Source organism: Theobroma cacao, chromosome 4 (assembly GCF_000208745.1).
Source record: "Theobroma cacao cultivar B97-61/B2 chromosome 4, Criollo_cocoa_genome_V2, whole genome shotgun sequence".
Lineage (NCBI taxonomy): Eukaryota > Viridiplantae > Streptophyta > Magnoliopsida > Malvales > Malvaceae > Theobroma > Theobroma cacao.
The window spans coordinates 31,335,234-31,355,391 of record NC_030853.1 but is presented as its reverse complement, the minus strand read 5'-3'; the positions used below and the strand labels follow the sequence as shown (position 1 = coordinate 31,355,391).

The following is a 20,158-nucleotide window of genomic DNA, read 5'->3' as shown; positions in this document are numbered from 1 at the left end:
TACTATATATATATATATATATATATATATATGCATAGTACATTTTGTTCCCCTTGGTTTTTAGGGGTTTAGGGTTTAGCGGTAATGGTGGCGTAGGGGTTGGACCAGATGGGGTTGGGGGTGGCGGTGGGAGTGTCCATAACCCCATGATTGTAGCCTTTTATCATCTCCTACAAACCCTATGTATCACATATTTAAAGAGACAAATTCATTTGTAAATGGCTTGATTAAATCAAAATATTTAGTGTTACGGATCCCGAGTTTGATCTATATCAAAAGAATTCTGCACATATAACATGTATATAAAACCTTTTTCACTTTTCTATAAAGTTACAATGCAATGAGTCTTACTTTAATTTTTTCTTAATCTTGATTTTGGAATAGTAACTCTAATCTCCTAATCCAAATAAAAATCTCTTTGCTTTTTTTTTTCAAAAAAAGGTGGGTTTAATAAGAGTTTTTATCCAAACTATATACAATCAATCATTCAAGAAAAATCATAGCTCGATGATTGGTGTGCTCATGGGCCATGATAAGGATTTAATTTGAATCTGTCAAACCCCCCAGGCAGTGCACTAGATTTTGCCATCATTATCACTATTCTTTAAGAAGGGAATCAAATTCCACTTATTTTAGTCTTTTCTTCTCTTTTCTACGTACAAAGTAACTTTAAAAGAAAAGGTGAATTGAACGACTTTAATGCTTGGTAACCGTAAGCATTGGGTTCAAAAGGATCTTTTTCTTGCTTCAATAAGAATGAGAACGCACAGATAGACATCTGATACAAGTCATTTCTACTTCCAGATTTGTATAATTGCAGAATTTTGACTGCAAAGTTTATTTCTGGAAAGTCTGTAGTTGGCCTTACCATTCCTTTTCATTTTATATCTAATTATAATTTTAACAAAGCAAAAGGACTCAGCATATATGTACATAAGTTTATTTTATCTTTAACAGTACATCGAATATAAACTCTCTCTCTCTCTCTCTCTCTCTATATATTAGGTTTTTCTTGTTGCAAAGTTGCTCTCCCTAGAGAGGATCAATGTATAGTTTGGAGCTCAACTGCCCCAATTCATGCTTTTCCAACTAATTAAACTGTCTTGGATAGTTATATTTTTTGGGTGTAAGAGAATTTTGGGAAGGTATAGCTGCAACAATAGTTTAAGAAAGAAGCCATAACCATTGTTTTTTAAAACTATTTGTCATGCTTAATCAATAACCGACCTTGTGTTTGAAGCTTTTTATAATAAGAAAAGCTTTTGAAGAGATCAAGACAACAAGGCTTTGATTGACTTCCTTAACTCAGCAAATGGAATTCATTTGATCAAATGATTCTGGTAACATCAACCAACTAGTTTTGTCAAACAGTTTTTTCCCCAGTCTTTTATGCCTTACAATGTGAAAGCAAAATTAACTATTGTGATAGACCAAAGTTTTGATTATTTTAGCAAAACCCCAATTTCATATTATATTTGGCTCTCCCTTTGTTTATCTCACAGTTTTAAGATTCTCCTTGATTAGCCTGAAAGATTAACAAATCTAATAAATTAATAGCTAAAAAATTCATAGAGGAGAAAAATAGACATATTTAAACAATCTTCCTATTAATTAATTTGTGAAAGCAACTACTTCTTTGATTATTATTATTATTAGTTTTTAAAAGATTATGTTATGTGAACAATCAACCCAAGTTTTGGGTTCATTGTGTTTTAATTAATTAATTAAAAAAATTATTCTTGGCTTACAATATTTTCTTCATGGCATGTCACAAGTTATGATTCTGGTTCTAGATTAGTGTTGACATCATATCCACTAATGGCGGTTGTGATTGCAAGAGGAAACTTTCTTCCTTGTTGATTACGTATATTATGAAAACAAAGCTAGATTCTAGAGAACATTAACCACTTATTCCTTCCCTCGTTTATTTTATTTCCTAAGCAGGATCCTCGCATGATTTCTCTTTCACTTACACAATTAACTATTCAATGAAATTGTTGTATATATAAAATTATTCGTATAGTTATTAGTTTTGATGCTGCTTTTGATGCATCATGATCAGTTTTCGTGTCCAACTTCTGTATCATCTGTGATCTATGGTATCGTGTTTCGTGGTTTCACAACCTAATAACCAAGTCCACATAATTATTACTTAGTTGGCCTCTTCCTATCTTTCTCTTGAAAGACTAGTTTTTGATATAGAGTCAACCCAACAACTTGAAATAGACATCCACCAAAGTTTAGACCAAGTCAAACAATTGATATGCTTTGGAATATTTTTGCTCTCCCTCTTTTCAAGATTAGTACATGGCAATGGTTGTTTTCTCAAACTAACAAAAGAGAGTTAAAAGTGGACTTGGGGTTTCCCTTAACTTCTTGTACAAAGAGTCACCTAATATGGATATGCTTCATTAATATTGAAAGGTATCATACTAACTGCTAGCTTTGAAGGCAAAAGCAGAGAAGCTCGTCCACTTCTTTCACTGATGGAGTTTTGTCCAAGAAACACCGAGCCAAGCAAGTGCAATGAAACCACTTGTTTAATGGAATTTCAAGGCAACTTCCCCATCAAATCGTTGGACATCTCGAATTACATCAAAGGTCTTAAGTATAGAGATCAAAGAGACAAATTTCATCGCCAATAAATTAACAGAAGCAAGGGATCTTTTCGTCATTCGGTATTAATAGAAGAAGAGCCGGTCGGTGTGTCTAATTAATTCATGACAAAGAAAAAAAACATGACAAGCATTGCAAATGAAGGAGAAATCCGTTGACCCCGAACGATTTCTAGAAGCAGAGGGAGTGGAATGGGAAACCGCATTGCGGGGATTGCGGCAAGGAGAAGTTAGCAGCGTCAGGTTTTTTGGGTTTGAAAAATATGTTGCCTTTTTTGCAAAAATAAAAGGCGGAGAAGCACATGGGGAGTCAAAGTCAACAGTGTCCCCCCGACTATAAAAATTGGCAACGTTAAAACGCGTCTGTCTAACACAACCAGACAAAACCACTTTAATTACAGCAAGGGCCACTCAGGACAAATCACCCTCGCTTTGCGTGCACGTCTCTTTGCTATTCTCCCTTTCTTTTTCTTTTTTTTTTCCGCCCTTCCCTCATATTCCTTTCTCTCTTTGTTTGAGTTATCTTCGTATGTGTTCGAGGTGTATGTTTTCCTTCCTACGTAAGTCTTTGTCAGCTTAGGGTTATATATGTAGGATATGTAATATTCTACGTATCCTTTCCGTCTTTAAATATTTAGCGGTTTTAACTTTTACAGAGATTAAAACAAAAGTGGATAATACTCGACTTTGCAGTGTGAAAGAAGGAGATGCTGCTCCTCTTTCTTTTCTCCCATTGAGTATAGTTTATCCGAGAAAACAAGTTTAAAACATGGAACAGGTGTTTCAAGCATCTTTCCACTAGAAGAAATTCTAAGTCAATACAGCTCAGAGGGACCTGATTCAGGATAGAATATATTTGTTATATATATATATATATATATATATATATATCTCTGATCAATGATCATCAATCAAGCGTTTACTGTTTCCACAAGTTGTAGAAAAAGATCTAATCTTTGAAGACAGGAAGTCAAATGAGGATGTTTATAGATCACAGGTCTTACAGAAAGAAGATCCATGCAAATTCATAATCTAATCCTGTTGATTTTTATATTACAGGGCATGTAAAGTTTTCAGGTATAAACTACTCAAGAAATGGAATGTCAGGAGAGGAAACAAAAGGGTGGGGAGTTAAAAACCGGTGCCGGATCAAGTGACTAATATGAAAGTGTCAAGCCACATGCCGGTAGCTGTTGGGGCTTAGGAATGGCAATCTGGTACCAGCCTTTAATACTTTATGGGCCCGGTTTCAAGGGTCAACCGAGCGTGAAACCAGACCCTTTTGCTGGTTTGGTGCAGTGGACGTTTTCCATCTTGACTGCCATGATCAGATTCAAGCTTTTTTTTACGGGGTCCAACCTTGGGAGAAGGATTTTTAAGAAATTGTGGTTGATAGGAACAGCTGCCTGGCCCAGGGGGCCACCGGATGATGGATGCGCCATGAGAAACAATAGTTTCAATGTCCTGTTACATCGATCGTATGTCAGGAAGATTGCACAGACTTTCTCCCTTGTTTTGGGGTGTTTTTGTTTTTCTTAAAGATGACACGAAAAAGATTTGGATGATACATATGAGAGTTTCCCATTTCAGGATTGTGTTATTTTGTCAATATCAAGCCAAGATTTGAAGACCAGGACGTAAAGACAGATGTACAATTTGTGGGCCGATGAGCCAACTTGTGGAAATGGAGTGCCCCAAGACTATGAATCTATTGCTGGCCTGCAAAAATATATGAACCTTTTTGCATCCTTGAGAGCAAACATTAGCTTTTATGAATCAGCAGATGGAAAGATGAAAGCTTCTCAACCCCTTGATCCAACGGTAAAATAAGACAAATATGAGACTTTGTTCTTATGAAAGAACATGACACACCCCTATGATAAAAACTCTTCTAATTTAACCATGCTTTTGACTATAAATGCCACCGACAGGCTTGGGTCCGCATGAGAAAACCTGGGCCGATTGAAAGCAGCAGTCTGCCAGCCGAATTCATGGTTCAACTTCATGTCAAGCAATAGAAAAAAGGAAACGAAAAACCAAGCCTGACACACAGGACAATAAAAAGAGAAGAGTGTCCTTCCTAAGGGACCAGCAAATATTAGGCTTCAAAAATCGAATGATTTTCATCGGCTGACTTGATCACAGATTAGGCCTAAAACCAATGTCATATCTGTGACCCAAGTAGCAATAATAATAACAACATAATTGAAAGCATTCCCCAGAAACAACACCTTTTCTGGCAGGATAAGGTGTTGCTGACATCATTTAAGGCTCAGCTTAAAAGACCCAGTAATCTGAACAACTTGTCATCTCATCTTGGTCAAGTTTTGCCGACAATTTCTTTCACATTAAATCATCATCTCAACTTTCAAATTTGAACCCAAAAGCTTGCTGTAATAGGTGGATTCAAAAAGCGTACAAATTTCAAGTACTAGTGCATAAATTAAACTGAAAAAATATAGATGGATGCCATGGAGTTACAGACAACAAAACGCTCCTGACAAACTAACAATCATAGTGAAGACAGCTGTTGCATCTGATGCACAAGAGTTCTACTACTATCATGTATCAAAACTGCTCTTAGCATCATGAGCATGTGTTTTTCACTTCATTGAACCAGAACCTAGGAACGGAAAGTGAAGATATGGGGCGACCATGAAAACGGAATTTTGATTCACTGGAAATACACCAGACAACCCATTTACCAAAACTAACGAAATGGGAGAATAGAAGCATACTCTCCACATCTATATCAAGGAATGATATTTTCAGTTTCATGAATCTTTAGCTGTGGCCATAGCTTGACGAATTCTTCGTTGATGAACATCCCAGTTATAGACACGGGCAATAGTTACCTGAGCAATTGTACTAAAATAATCAAGAACGAAAGCCAACACATGTTGAAGATAAATAGTACACATACCAAGCAGGTATTAAGCATGATTAAGGCAGATGAGCTACTTCTATTTTCTTCCATCCATTTCATCGAATAGAATTTATAGTTCCGCACCTCTTGGGTTGAACCACGTTGCACACATCCCATGAATGTTCTAATTATACCAACCAATACCGGATGCAGAAGCTGGGTTTCATTAATCACTACTAGGAACCCACTAGGTAAAGAAAGAAAGTAATATTATGGAACAACAATAGTACCTGCGTTATTGTCACCTGATCCCTCAAGAACTGCAAATCAGCTATAAGAACTTCTAAACTTGCTTTAGCATTGTCCAAATTCTTTTTCAGTAGAGTAGTGGCCTGCACACAAAGTAACAGAATAACTTAGTCTTGTTCTGTTAATGCACAGGAACAGTAATCATCCAAATTGCAACTATTGGACCTCTTCGCATGAATATTCCAACATGACATTTGCTCCCAGCCATAAACAAACTGAATCATTATCCTCAATGCGAGCCCGAGAATATATGCCTTCAGAGACTTCAAAATCAGCAATAAGAGCCTATATACGCCAAAAGTAATATTATAAATCATTAGCATATAGTAGATATTTAAAAGATAAAGAATCCTAAATTCTTGGCTTCAAGCTTGTCTATACAACAAGCATGCATTTATAGGATCTGAGCATTTCACACCTAATCCAGTACCATAAGAATGTCTTAAACGATTAGATTCCCAAATTCCAAAATAAAAAATAATGCCTGAACCTTGAGCATTTCATTCAACATGGGCCTATATGTAGCAGATCACAAGATTACCACATTTAGACCACCGAGAGTTTCCTACTCTATCAATGCAGAAGCTCAGAAAGACAGAATAGTCCTTCACATTGCAAATCTCATATGGAAACCTTATCCAAGTATATCATAGGAAAATGAAGAATCAAAAACTTCTATAAAAAAAAGAACCACGATATTAAAAGTCAAGATATCATAGAAAGACGAACCTCACCAGTACCCTTCTTAGCTTGTAAAGTGGCAACCACATCCAAACATTTCTCAATATCAGGTATTTTTGCCTGATGACCACAATAGAAAAGCGCATTATTCAAGACTCTTACAACACGTCATAAGAGAAGCAATATACATATATGCAATATAAATTAAGCATGAATGAGAATGTCTAGCCTGGTTAAATTTTTGGCAGGGAATGAACATAGATTAACCCAACATAAATTAGCATGTAATTTAAAAAACACCATAAAATCTGGGTCTCAAGACAGTATCCCCAAAAAGTTTTTTGAGCCCCTGCATGTTAAATTATCCTCTTGTCTTTTCAACATTTAAAAAATGAAACACAAACACACAGCTATGTTGATAAACAGCCACAAACATGGAAAAGCAAACATGAGAAAATAATAAAAGAGTCAATACAATTAATTCTTTCGTAATTTTCTTTCTTGTCAAATAATTAAGATAATTAATGGACCATATTTGCTCACCACACCAACATCGATGTTCCACAGCTGTGGAAAACAAAAATTTATTATTAGCTTTATGTAGTTTCCTATTACTCCCTTTTTCCCCCATACATAGATGTACCTTTATGCAGCCTTAGATGTGACACATCAAGTTGTTCCGAAAGAAATCCCCGGCATAAGCTTGATTGCATTCAGTATCTAGAAATAATAGTTGGATATATTTTCTCCGGTGTAAGCCTGTACAAAAAGCTTGAACTAGCAAGGCCAATTCTAACAGGTTAACATGCCGAGTTCCTTGCAATTCCATCCAGCTTTTACAAAAGGGCATTACAAGATGAATATCATGTATCAACATAAGGGTGTAATTATGATTTAGTCTGGCTTCCTTTTTCTTGCTATGAACTAATGACTAACGAGCATTTTGGCAAGTAATCAAATTCAAAGCACATTACCATGGACCCCATATATGGACTTTACAAGTGAGAACCATCTTACTGGAATATCTCTAACATCAAGGATTAAGACCATTTAATAATCAAATAAATCAACAGCAATTTTCCCTCGACACATCTATGCTCAACGACAACTGTTTTACCAAATTTGAAATTTTAACACTGACCATAAAACCTCTCCTTGATTTTTCAATTTTTTTTTTCATAAAAACATTACCATAATAACAATTAACAAACTAGTATAAAAATAGCAAAAACTCTAGCCTCACACAAAACTTTTGCCCACACAATGAGCACAACCAAATGCGTAGAAATGGAACTGAAATCCCCATTTTGGTAAGTAAAACTAAGTATAGCGGATCGAAATAATAAATAATACAATAAAATATAGATACTAGTCAGTAAAAGAAAAAGATCCCAACATGATACCTGGAGATCTCGTTGCTGAGCAAGAAGTTTCATCTCAACCAACTTATACTGCTGAAGCCTGCAAATTCATTAACTTAAACCAAATAAGTCTAAAATCGTTCAATCCCAACTAATCTTCAGAGATAAAAGCAACCCAACTTCATAATTTAACGAAATTGGATAAAAAATTGAACTTTAACGAAAAAAATCAAGCCTCCAGCAAACCGAGAGTAAACACCAGCCAAATAGCAGGCGGTGGACTAAAAGGAGGACGATTCTCGAAGTCTAGGAAGCTCAGCGAATTGAGAAAAAATAAGAGAGGAAAAGAAAGGGACCTTTCTTGGAGAAAAGCGAGGGCAGAGTTGACATCAAGGCCTGCTTGAGAGAGATAAGTCTCTACATCTTCAACGAATTGAGCTCCCGGAATTCCTCTCCTCTCCGTCTTTACTTCTGACGATGATGAAGACGAAGATTCTGCCGCCATATTCTATGCTTTTCGATTTGAGAGCTGAAATCGGAGGAAAGTTTGCGCCAGAGAGTGAGTCTTTGCCTTCGAAGAAAGCTTGCGAGTGGCCGTGAAGGGGAGGGTGGGGGTAGGGTGTGGGGCGGACCTTGGAACACCAAAAAATGTCAAAGTGAGATTCGTCGGACTATGCAACTCCCGTGACGTCGTTTCGAGGGTAACTACGACCATTTTCAGGCCCAATCAAACTTGAAGATGGGCTCCATTTTTTGGAGCCCAAGCCATCCGACCCTTCTCTTTTATTTTTGGACCTTGAAAGAGTCGAGGCCCATTTGTTAAAATATTAGAATTTGGGCCCAAGAAGGTAGGTCCACAGCCCATCATTAATTTTCCTTTATCATCATCTTTCGATATAACTAATGATCAATTTTAATATAAATGTAATAAAAAAATATCATCATGCAAAATAATACTAAAATCTCAAGATCAAGAAAAAAAAATTGAACCTAATATATAATATACTAAACTATGAGAATTTTGCCCTCATTTCTAGTTAAAAAAAAATCTTTCTTCTAATAACCCTTAAATGTTGATATTTATATTATCAAAATTTATTTACGTACATAAGATTCTAAATCTTATTTTAGAAGAAGGAAAAAAAATAGAAATATATTGAATTGAGGGTTATGATTTTCATAAATTCACAAATAAATTGACGACAGCTAGCCAGACGCATGGATTATTGGGTGCCTAAATCTTCTTAATTAACTAACATTATGAATATAATTGCATCATTTGACATTGTTTAGGTGGCTAAATTTTGGATTTAATTTTGTCAACTTAATCATTGTCACCAAAATATACAATCATTTTTCTCTTTTTCTTTTTACTTTTCCCCTAATAATTCCTCCCTTCTTACCCTTGACTCTTGCATGAAACTTCGATTCAAAACTTAGACCAACTATCTAGGTTACCTTGGGTTAGGCTACCAGGTTTGCATTTCGGTCGATCATAATGTTGTTGAAAATTGCTAAAATTATCTTTCGGTTAGAAGGATTTGCTTATAACTATGTTCATCTTGATCATGATAATCATAAAGGATTCAATCCAAGCATGCATTGAAGTAAGGAAAAACATGAAGAAGTTATAGGGACAGGGTGCGTGATTTATGGGAAGTGTTTTCCACTCCAATAGATGCTATTAGGACCATCAAATTATCAATCATGCATGCCTTTTTTTTTCTTTCTTTCTTTTGTATCAAATCCATCAAAGGCAGGCTCTTGGATGGCCACTAAGACAAGGTGTTCATATGCAACTAGTTCACCCAACAAGTTGCTTTGACATATGACCACTGCTACCATGGCAACTCTGTCTTGTGATGCTTGATATTGACTCTCTCCACCCACTCAAAAGTTAATATATCCTATGAACAAAAACTTTTTCTGGGTTATGGCAGTACAAAATTACTAATCACAGGATGTTGGAAAGAAGTCTAGGAACCCTTAGCTAGATTATGATTGAAGTTGCTTCCAAAGCTACTAGCCAAAATATTACCATTTGCTTGGAGATAATTGCAGGCAATGGCAGAAGCCAGGAATAGCTTCCGCAAGGGAATCCCATCCCAGCCAAGGGCGTTGGAACCTAAAGTAATAGCAAAATATGGAGAAAAAATCTCCCAAAATACATCCATATTTAGTAGGTGGGGACAATAGAAATAAGATTTGCCTAATCAAACCCACTTAGGAAAGATGCTGGGATGTAACCCTTTTTTGGTCCATTGAAAGACTGCTATGAAACCTATAGCTACAAGGAGGTTAGCCATCTAATCCTAGTTTTCAGCCTAGTTGCATATGGTAACATTTTTAGGCTCACATGGGAAGGGAAAATTTTGATAGCCTGAAGTAGGCGTTTTCAGTTTATCTTTGGCCACTTTTCATGTAGTTGGTAAGAGTAAAATTTCATGATTCTACATCCCCCTACCTTCCCCAAGAAACGGCTACTTGCTGTTTAGTCTCAAGTTTTGCAATCTCCTATCGCTCAGAAAGAGGGAAAATAACTTCATATAGTCATGTCAAGATGATCGAAGAGATATATGCTGATTACCTTTACTCATCCTATTCTTTGGGCATTTTCCAAGAGGAAATCACCAAAATTGTATCATTATTGGCAGTTGGATTTCTGTCACCAATTGGGATAATCCTTCTATTTTTGCTTTTAAACAGCATTGAACTCGTTATAAATACACATGTTTATTCATTTTTAATTTTTTATTGTGAGATACCATTTGATCGATTATGTACATTTATATTCTATTCATACATACACATAAAAAATATTCTATTTTTGTGCCCTTTCGAAACTTGTAAACGGATGATTCTTTTTAAATTACAAATTTAGGAAAAAGAAATTTAAAACAAAAAGGAAAGGGCGGCGTTTATTTAATATAAAGTATCTAATTAAGCTCTTTATGACTAAATTGCCACATGCCACCCACTAAGCCTATTCTAGATTCTTCAAGCTAATAATTAGAATTACATATTTAATTTTTTAATTGCACCTTTCTTTAATTATTTTTTTCTATAATTATAATGTAAGCAACTATGCATACACATGGCCATTGTGGTCCAAATCGAATCCCCTCATTCTTTTTCTTTAATTAAAAGAATCAAATGTAATAATTATTAAAAAAAAAAAACCCTTGACCCAGAAGCTAAATTTCTTACCCACAACACAAATTTAGCACAGATTTCTTTGTTCCCTACTTGTCTGTGCCTTTGATATGTTGGCTCTTAATTAGAAAGACAAATACATAGACTAGAAAATGGAATTTTCATTTTATTTCCCTTTTATATTTTAATTTATTGTGATTTGGTCCCCCTTTTTTCTTTCTCTAGACAGCAAGGCAAATAGAAGAAGCGCCCCCCCCCTCCCTCCCTCCCTCTCCTTCCACCTCTCTTTGAAAAGAAAACGACACGACTTCTTTCAAAGGGACAGTAACACGGCTGGTTCATTGCACATAAAAAGTGTACAACAGTTTCCTTGTAATATTATTAATGCAGTGTTCCATGTATTGATTATAAGAAATATGCTTCAATCCTTGTCTTTGGAGGGGGGGTGGGGGCAAAAAAGTGCGTGACCCCAATCTGGTATTTGTCTAAGGACACAATTGGTCCCCATTTAGGCATTCCTTTTACCTAATCTTTCTTTGTTTTTCAATTTTTCAAAGGCATATGTATACATTTCTGGCTCATCAGCTGCATTTTAAAAGAAGTGTTTCGGATTCGAAATTAGCTATTTCTTGAATGCGAAACGACAGCGACAAGTTGAAGATTATGAGATATTTTTACAGATTCATTAGCTAAATTTGATGACGAAGAATTGAAGATGGTTTAGATTTTGAGTTTTTATAAATTTTTTAAATCAAAGTATTATATTAAAATATAAAAAATAATACAAAAATTATATTGGTAAAAGCCAGTTAAGATCCAAAAGATTTTTATGGTTAAAATACTGAGGAACAAAATATTTAGATTCCCAGCAAGCAAGCAAGCTGTTAATTTGTAGGTCATTAGCTGAGAATATATTATATAATTGGGATAGATTTTGTTCATTACACAAATTAGAGGTGGAGAAAATTTGGGAATCAAGGAAATAGGCGATTGTCTAACTAATCAGGCTATCAGCTAAGGAAATGAATGAAGAAGTAGGGCAAATATCTGGAAGAATTCTTTTAATGTTGGTCAATTATTTACCTACCCTAAGCTATAACATTTGAATTTGTCCACTACCCTTGTTGTAATAATTGAAGGAATTAGAAGGTATATATTTTTGTCTTATATATCCTTACATGAGATTGATTTTAATGTTGAATTTAATATAGATTATATACTCGATTTATTTTGATTAATTTAGTTTTAATCAAAAATTACTTGTCTTTACTTGTACTAATCAAAAGAACTAGAAGATAATTTTATTTTAATTATCCCAACGAGGGATTAATTTGAACGCGATTAATATATTGGAATTTAATAGATTATATATACGTGGATTTAAATGAAAATAAGGGTCATATCATATGGATGATGGCACCCCACAAACACACAATGTAGGAGAGATTATGATACCCTACCTGAAACCCTAGATGTTACCTCCAAACAGTTATTTTCTTTTGTTGGTATTGGAGAAGACGACGAAACCCTAAAATAAGTCATGTTGGGAGGATTAGGAAAGAACCCTAAAAAATCACAATCACTACTAGTGGTGGTGAGTGGTGACCAAAAATGTAGTTGCCCATCCACACAATGCCTTTAATTTGCTTTTCCTTTCAGTTTGTTTCTTCTTCTATTTATTTATTTATAATTTTTTTCTCTTTCTTTTTACTTTTGTTTTCTTGGAGTTTAATGGACAAGGCATGACCCCTCCATGTGGGTTTAGAATACTTTAGGTAAAATCATGCAAGTTTTTTTTTTTTAATGCATGTCCTTTTCTTTTCTTTGGTTGTAATCACATGGTGCATGCCATATAACATATAATAAAAGAAAACAAAGCAAGAAAAGAAGGGTGGGATGGGGGAGGGGTTGGTTGCTTACATGGCAAAAAAGGTGTGCTGCAATATCTATGGTGTTGGGCTAAGTCTTGACATTGTCACATGTAACTAATGATTTTTTTTTTTCCTTTTCTCATGGGTTCTTAGAATCTTTACCTCAGTTTGAACAATCTTTACCTAGCTTTTCCCATTCAAACTGAACAGAAAATAGAGTAATTTGAGAGGAAACAAACAAACAAAGGAATCCTAGCTATATGTCAATAAAAGCTTTGTATATACCAAACTATATATCTCAAAGTCTTGGGTCATTCATTTGACAATATTCTAGACCATCTCCCCACCCTGATGAGTTGCTTGCCTTGAAATATCCTTTTCAACTTAAGGGTCCCTTTTTTTTAAAAAAAAATAATTAGGGTTTATGTGGTGCAAATCAACAGAGAAATGGAAGCAGACAGTGACCCATAGTTTGAACACTAGAAGCAATGCCAAAGGACATGGCAGCCCAAGTTGCCAAAGAAAAAATGTTGCTATAAATGTCAATGGCCACCATGTGGTCTAAGTGGGCGCATCTAGCTGCTGCTTCCATTTTCACCTTTTATCACATGCATGCTAATTTCCTTTGCTACTTATACAGAAACAAAGGATATCAAGTAATTATAGTGGAAAGAGCTTGAGAGTTAGGATTCTTTCAACAAAATATGAAAAGATAGAGGAAGAACCCCAATTTGTTTTAGTTTGGAGGGACAAGGATCTCTCCCCACCTCATTACAAAATCTTTCCCAACCCTATCTCTTCATGTTAAAGAAAGGGCAAAACCCAACTTGATTCATTATATGCTGTTCATGATTAAGAGAACAAACTGCTCTAAATCATTGTTCTTAAAGCTAAGTCTTTTATTAATTCCCTCCTAAAAAGAGGCGTTAATAAAGCAAAAAAAAAAAAAAACACCAACGATGTTAAGTAGCAGCAACCATTGTGCAATTAACCACCTTTGCTCGCCACATGCTTAGCACTAATGATTCAATCCCACGAGTATGGAGCCGACAATCTCTTTAATTTCATGATAGATTTTTCAAAGAGTTTGAGCCAACTAATTAAGTAATTAATGGGAACTTTTTATATCGAAACCCGTTGTCATATTGTGTTAATTTCTCGTTAATTGTTTGACTTATAAACAGAAATTATAAACAAAGAGCGTGCTGTTGTTAATCCTATATGTTCTATCTTTTGACGACGAGATTAATTAGGTCAATTATTGGCTATGATTATTTTTTTTGTTAAAAAAAATGTCATGTAATAAGGATTTAGATTGATAATGAGAGGTGTGTGGTGTGGTGGAGGATGGTAGCTTTTCAATCAAGGAAGTTTGTTGTTGATGAAAATTGGGTTTGATATCATTTGATTAACATTCACACTTAGCTCGTCTCAACCACTTGTTAAGTGGGCATGCTTTGGATATCCATCACATCTAAAGTCATATAAGAAATTTTTATTTATCATACAATTTAAAATCCAGATTAAATTCAATAAAAAAATGAAAAAAAAGGAAAGAGAAAAATGAACGACTTAACTAGAAATTAAAATGGATTGATCACCAAATTTCTTCATGCTCGAGACACCTAAACGAATAGTTCAAAAATACCATGAAAAATATTTATATACCAACCATTTCGCTTAATCAGCATTCATTTTTAAAACCTTAAGCTCTAAAGAAATTCATTGAGGCTGGTGGTGATGATTTATTCCATAGGAATTAATTATATATCATGGTAATTACCCCATATAATTACCACCATGCTCAATAATTCAGTTTGGGAAAGCCTTTGTTATAATCAATAGGATCCACATCAATCAAATACTCTTTTTTCTTCTTTTCAGAGTAGCAATTTTTTGGAATATAACACCGAATCAAAATTTTTATTGCTTGAGTCAAGTTTTAATAAGTTAAAATTCTTACGGATCTTGAATATATCTATATATATATCTATATATAGTATATATATATATATTTAATATATATAATATATATGTATTATCAAAACAAAGAAGAAAGAAACAATAGATGCTCGCAAGTTCCTGTCCTAGAGTGAAAGACAAAACATATTATCAGGCGGGCAAAATTCCATTTTGCTTCATTTATCACAAAGAATTTTATAAGGTATGATTGCAACATGTGTGTTAAGAATAACGTGACACGAGTTTCAATATAAAAACAAAACAAAAGAGAAAGCAAAAAAAAAAAAANCGTTTATATATACTAATATATATATATATATATATATTATATTATTATATATATATATATAACTATCAAAACAAAGAAGAAAGAAACAATAGATGCTCGCAAGTTCCTGTCCTAGAGTGAAAGACAAAACATATTATCAGGCGGGCAAAATTCCATTTTGCTTCATTTATCACAAAGAATTTTATAAGGTATGATTGCAACATGTGTGTTAAGAATAACGTGACACGAGTTTCAATATAAAAACAAAACAAAAGAGAAAGCAAAAAAAAAAAAAAAAAGAATAAAGAGGAGTTTTAATTTTGCTTGGAAAACTGTTGGTAAAAAGCTTCAAAAATTTGACATCCAAATCAGCAGTGGAGTGGAGGATGTTGACAGCTGAAAAGTGCATGCTTTTCTCTTCTTTTCTTACCGTGTTTTTTCTTTGTTCCCGACTCGGGTGAAATCCAGCTTTTGCATGGATGAAACTCATGAACAACACCCCCTCTTCTCACTCCTCACTCCTCACTCAATCTCTTTGCATATTGTTACTGCCGTTAGTCAAATGTTAAAAAATAAATTTGATTTTGAAATAATATCGTTACACATAATTACGTATTGAATTGTTGAAAATTTATTCATTTTCTCGAGTAGTTAATGATTTGGTTGACGAATTTGCAAAATAAGACTAACCCGTAGTCAATATATACTGTAAGTATTTAGATATTTTTAGTTGTATCAATAGATTTTATGTTTTGTTTTTCTATTGACTATTTTTAGCAAGATGACTCTACTTTTTAAAATATAAAATCGAATGAAATATATAAATTGTACTACTATATATCACTATAAAGTAACACAATATTTCTAGTAGAATTAATTTCATCGGAAACATTCTTCAAGTCATAGATATATGTAACTTGCATTCACGAATCTACCACTTGACCAGGTTAAACCGAAACTATAACGATATCTTGTGAAGTGAGGATCAAAATGATATGAATTTGAATGTATTTAGGCAGCTATTGGGTACAGAAAGGATACATTTTTTTTTCCCAAAGAAAGAAGGGAAAAGGGTTTGGAGCGTATATGCTGGAAAAGAAAAAGGAGAAAGAATGAACAAATAAGGCACATGGGGTGCATGTGTAGTCTGGTGGTTTATATGCCTGTCCAAAATGAATGAGACGCATGTGCTTAAGAGGGGGTAGCTAGCTCGTCTCCAAAAGAAATTTCTAGAGATGGCAATGGACATCCTTTAATCTGAGTATTTATGAATATCCAATTCGATTATATAAAATATAAATATTATATATTCGGATTTGAGATAAGTTTGGATAACAAGTTTAGAAATATGACCACTTTTGCTCCTTTTGAAATTGCATCATTCTATCCACTCATCAAAGGGTGTCGACGCTGTTCCTCGGTGATGATCTCTCCCCATCCCTCCCAATCCCTATTGATAGCGACGAAACCCGCCAGGGCAGGGCACTCGTGTGGTTCTGGGGGATTGATACGGGGGTGAACAGGTGAGAGTGACCCGGACCAGCCAAAGCCAGAGGGACCTGTGTCTGTTGATTGGGCATATTTCCTCACGATTCATCAAAATGTTAATTAATTAAAACTGTTGCAGGACGGGGCGGGGCAGGGCAGGTCACAGCTGGATGAACCCCCCCCAAAAAACAGTCCACCATTTCAGAAAAGAAAAAGGGGGCTCAGGCTATACATCAGCTTCTCTCACATGTGCACCAATTCTGGGCACTCTCCTCTTTGTAAAAACAAGATGTGGGGACAACTACCCACATGCATACCTGCCAGATTTCTCATTAATATTTTGGCCGCTATCGCCAACTTTTGGACTGTGCATGCAGTTGGATTTTCCATGGATATTCACATTCAATTCGAGAACCAAAACTGTACCTTTTGGCACTTTTCCACCATGATATATCCATCCTTTCAATAACATATACAAAACAAATGTGAACTATATGATAAGCTAAAGCATAAACAAATTCATATATAGTAGTAAATATATATTAAACATAAAAATAGTTGGTTAATGTTGTTTATAAAGTAATGGGAAGCGACTCAAAAATGAAGGTGGCTGTGACTCATTCGTAATAAAATCTTTTATCTATCCACGTTCAAAGTTACGAAATCAGAATTTCAAACTTATCTTTCACTTATATTTTAAAAAAAAGATGACTCAATCTCAGATAAAAATAATAATTCTACGTACTAACGAATTTTTTCATAGTTTAGTAATGTATTATACCTAAGATCTGGAGTTTTAATTCTTTTTTTATTTACAATTTCAGATCTAAATAAATATCCCATTACCCTCGGAAGAGGAATTTCTGAAAGAAATGGATAAATAAAAAGAAAGGATGTGAATACATTTAAGTTTGAGAGTGAAGTTCACTGAAATCTAGCAAAACAAACAGGTCATATCAAATCAGCATTAAAAATAGAAGGGAAAACACTACACCTCGGATATCAGCCCAAGATACTGTAGAGGAGTAGTAGCTATTAGCTAAAAGCTCTAGCCCCATCAGGCATCAAGTGCATTTGTCACCTACCCTAATTTGGACCCTTCTTCTTCACCTTATCCAACCCAAAAAAAAGAAAAAATAAAGGAAAAAAAAGAAAATTAAATTAAATAAATAAAACCTCTGATTTTAAGCCTGAAATCAATGGACAATAATTATACAGAATCAAGCATTTACATCTTCTTCTTATTGCAATATATTTCCAGAGGAATAGTAGTGTACATAATAAGGGAAAAATGCCGGCTTTTTTTGTTTTTCTTGAAAAGAGATGGATTCAAAAGCTATGGAATGAAATGAAATTGTGAGATGAAAATTACTTGAGAAGGAAAAGAAATAAGACATGTATTTAACAGGAGAAGATTACTTAGAGAGATGAGAGGGAAGGGCAGGAGAGATAATAAAAATTAAAAATAAAAGAAAAATAGGGGAAAAAAAGGAGGACACTTGGCGTTTAAGCGAGTTAAAAAGTGTCACTGGCTAGTCGGCGGCAGCGGCGGCGGGGACTGAGGCGGAGGAGCTGAGCTAGAGCTGGAGGCTCCGGGGCCAGATAGCAGTTGGGCGAGAGCGCTCATGGCTCGAACCTGCATCTCAAGCGCCGCTATGTAATCAGTTGCTTCTTCAAGAATAACCGGTAGCGGTTGCTTCCTGCAACCGGGAACCAACCGGCCAAGAACCTTGACTTTCCTTTGAACAGCCGGTAAACTTTTGGATTTCAATTTCAAAACGCTAACTCTCGGTTTCTTCGACCGGATACTCCCGGTGACGGCAGCCACCGCAGCTGCGGATCCTCTCTGTCTCTTCTGCTTTCTGAATTTCAGCTTAAGCCGGTTCGTCAAAATGGCCCGGCTCCACCTGGTTCTCCCTTTAGCAGCTACGGCCAAGGCTCTGTCAGCAGCTTCACGGACAGCTCGGCCACCGCGCGGAGCCGAAGGAGAAGGACTGTTGAGACTGACCTGACTCAGGGCTTGAAGAAGCTTCGAGGAATAGATTTGCTGCTGCGCCTCTGATTTCCATCTGGCATGGTTCTGGTTTTGGCTCTGTTGATTCTCTTTGATCATTGATTTCTTCTTCTTTTTCCTTTTGCTGCGATCAGAATTTGTGTTCGTCACTGGATTCGTTGCCACGGATGCCATCTCACCGGATCAAATCCGTAAATATTCTCTCTCTCTTTCTCTCCCTCTCTCTCACTCTCTTTTCACCGTACGATTCGGTGAATTATAACAGCAAACCGTCTGCAATTAAAAGAAAAAAATAAATAAAAGGAATTTAGATTCAGGATTTTAGATAAAAAAACAAAGATTCAAATCAAAATTCCGCAGAAAGAAAAGAATTTATTACCGATTTGATGAATTCAGAGCAGTTGAGAGAAAAGATCGAAAGAATAAGAGAGGAACGGGGGGAGGGAGATGAACGGAACGGAGTTGGTGAGGTGTCGCTTATTTGTTGTTTTAGAAAGGGAGGGAGTGCGAGAGAGAGAGAGAGAGAGAGAAACGGAGGGAGGAGGGGGGAGATGGTTATAAAGGAGTGAGAAATGAAAAGAGAGGGCATGCGTTAATTTGCTTGGCACTCTTATTTATTGCTTTTGGGTTTCGGGATTTTGCTTTTGTGCGGGTGGGTGCGGATGCGGGTTCGACCTTTGGCGTGTGGGGGAAATGGTGACGGTCGGTCCGATTGAGCCTGGGTCTGCTGATTCGGGGTGGGCGGAGGAGGGGGGCTGGGGGGGGCTCACCTTTTGTTTTTGATCCTTTCACAGACAGCTTGACACGTGCATTTTGTGTGACGAAATCACCCTTCTTTATAGAGTCCGTTGTGAAAAATCGCAATATATTACCTACTGCTCTTTTGTATTATACAATTAAATTAGAGGAAAGGATTTATTCTTGTGACTCGCTAGTCATTAAAGGTGAGGAAACACTGCCACGACACAATTATGCTAATTAAATGAGACTTGGCACACGTATTTACATATGCTTAACTTTATGACGTTTGCAATGTTGTTAATGTTTTGTACTATCTATCTAATTACATATAATTTTTTTAAATTACATAACTAGATTTTACAATTCATATTAAATTTTTTTAATGATGTTGTATAAATATAAAATATTAATAATTTTATAATTAATATAAATATAAAAATAATTAATTAAACATGTCAATCACCTAAACATGTATAGTATTATATAACATGAGATAACTAACATTTTTATACAATTCGACATAATTGATAACATGTTTAATACAATTAATACTATTAATCTATTTAAAATTATGTTTAATAAATACAAAAACAAGTTATATAAATCAAATTATACAAATCGATAAGATGATCTAATTAACTAAACAAATAAACAAATGCTAAACGGGTTAAGTAGATTTAATCTACTTAACATACATATTATTGTGTCTAAAACATTTTGATATAATTAAAGCACAAAATACGAGGAAAATAATGATTGATATGGTAGGAGCATAAAGAATTTTCAAAATCTTTTATTCCTTCATCACTCGCGTAAAATCTAAAATGTT

At 35.0% G+C, this 20,158-nt stretch overlaps 2 protein-coding genes across 2 annotated transcripts; both read right to left on the bottom strand.

Moving 5' to 3' along the window:
* LOC18603681 (probable prefoldin subunit 3) lies at positions 5,004-8,509 on the bottom strand. The gene is made up of 6 exons (XM_007035778.2): positions 8,189-8,509; positions 7,875-7,932; positions 6,520-6,591; positions 5,956-6,075; positions 5,772-5,873; positions 5,004-5,470 (listed from the first exon to the last, which is right to left on the bottom strand). Exons 1-6 carry the CDS (start codon positions 8,335-8,337, stop codon positions 5,390-5,392), a joined length of 582 nt encoding a protein of 193 aa, XP_007035840.1. The 5' UTR covers positions 8,338-8,509; the 3' UTR covers positions 5,004-5,389.
* LOC18603680 (transcription factor bHLH148) lies at positions 17,529-19,314 on the bottom strand. Its single transcript, XM_007035777.2, has 2 exons — positions 18,968-19,314; positions 17,529-18,861 (listed from the first exon to the last, which is right to left on the bottom strand). Exon 2 carries the CDS (start codon positions 18,760-18,762, stop codon positions 18,100-18,102), a length of 663 nt encoding a protein of 220 aa, XP_007035839.2. The 5' UTR covers positions 18,763-18,861; positions 18,968-19,314; the 3' UTR covers positions 17,529-18,099.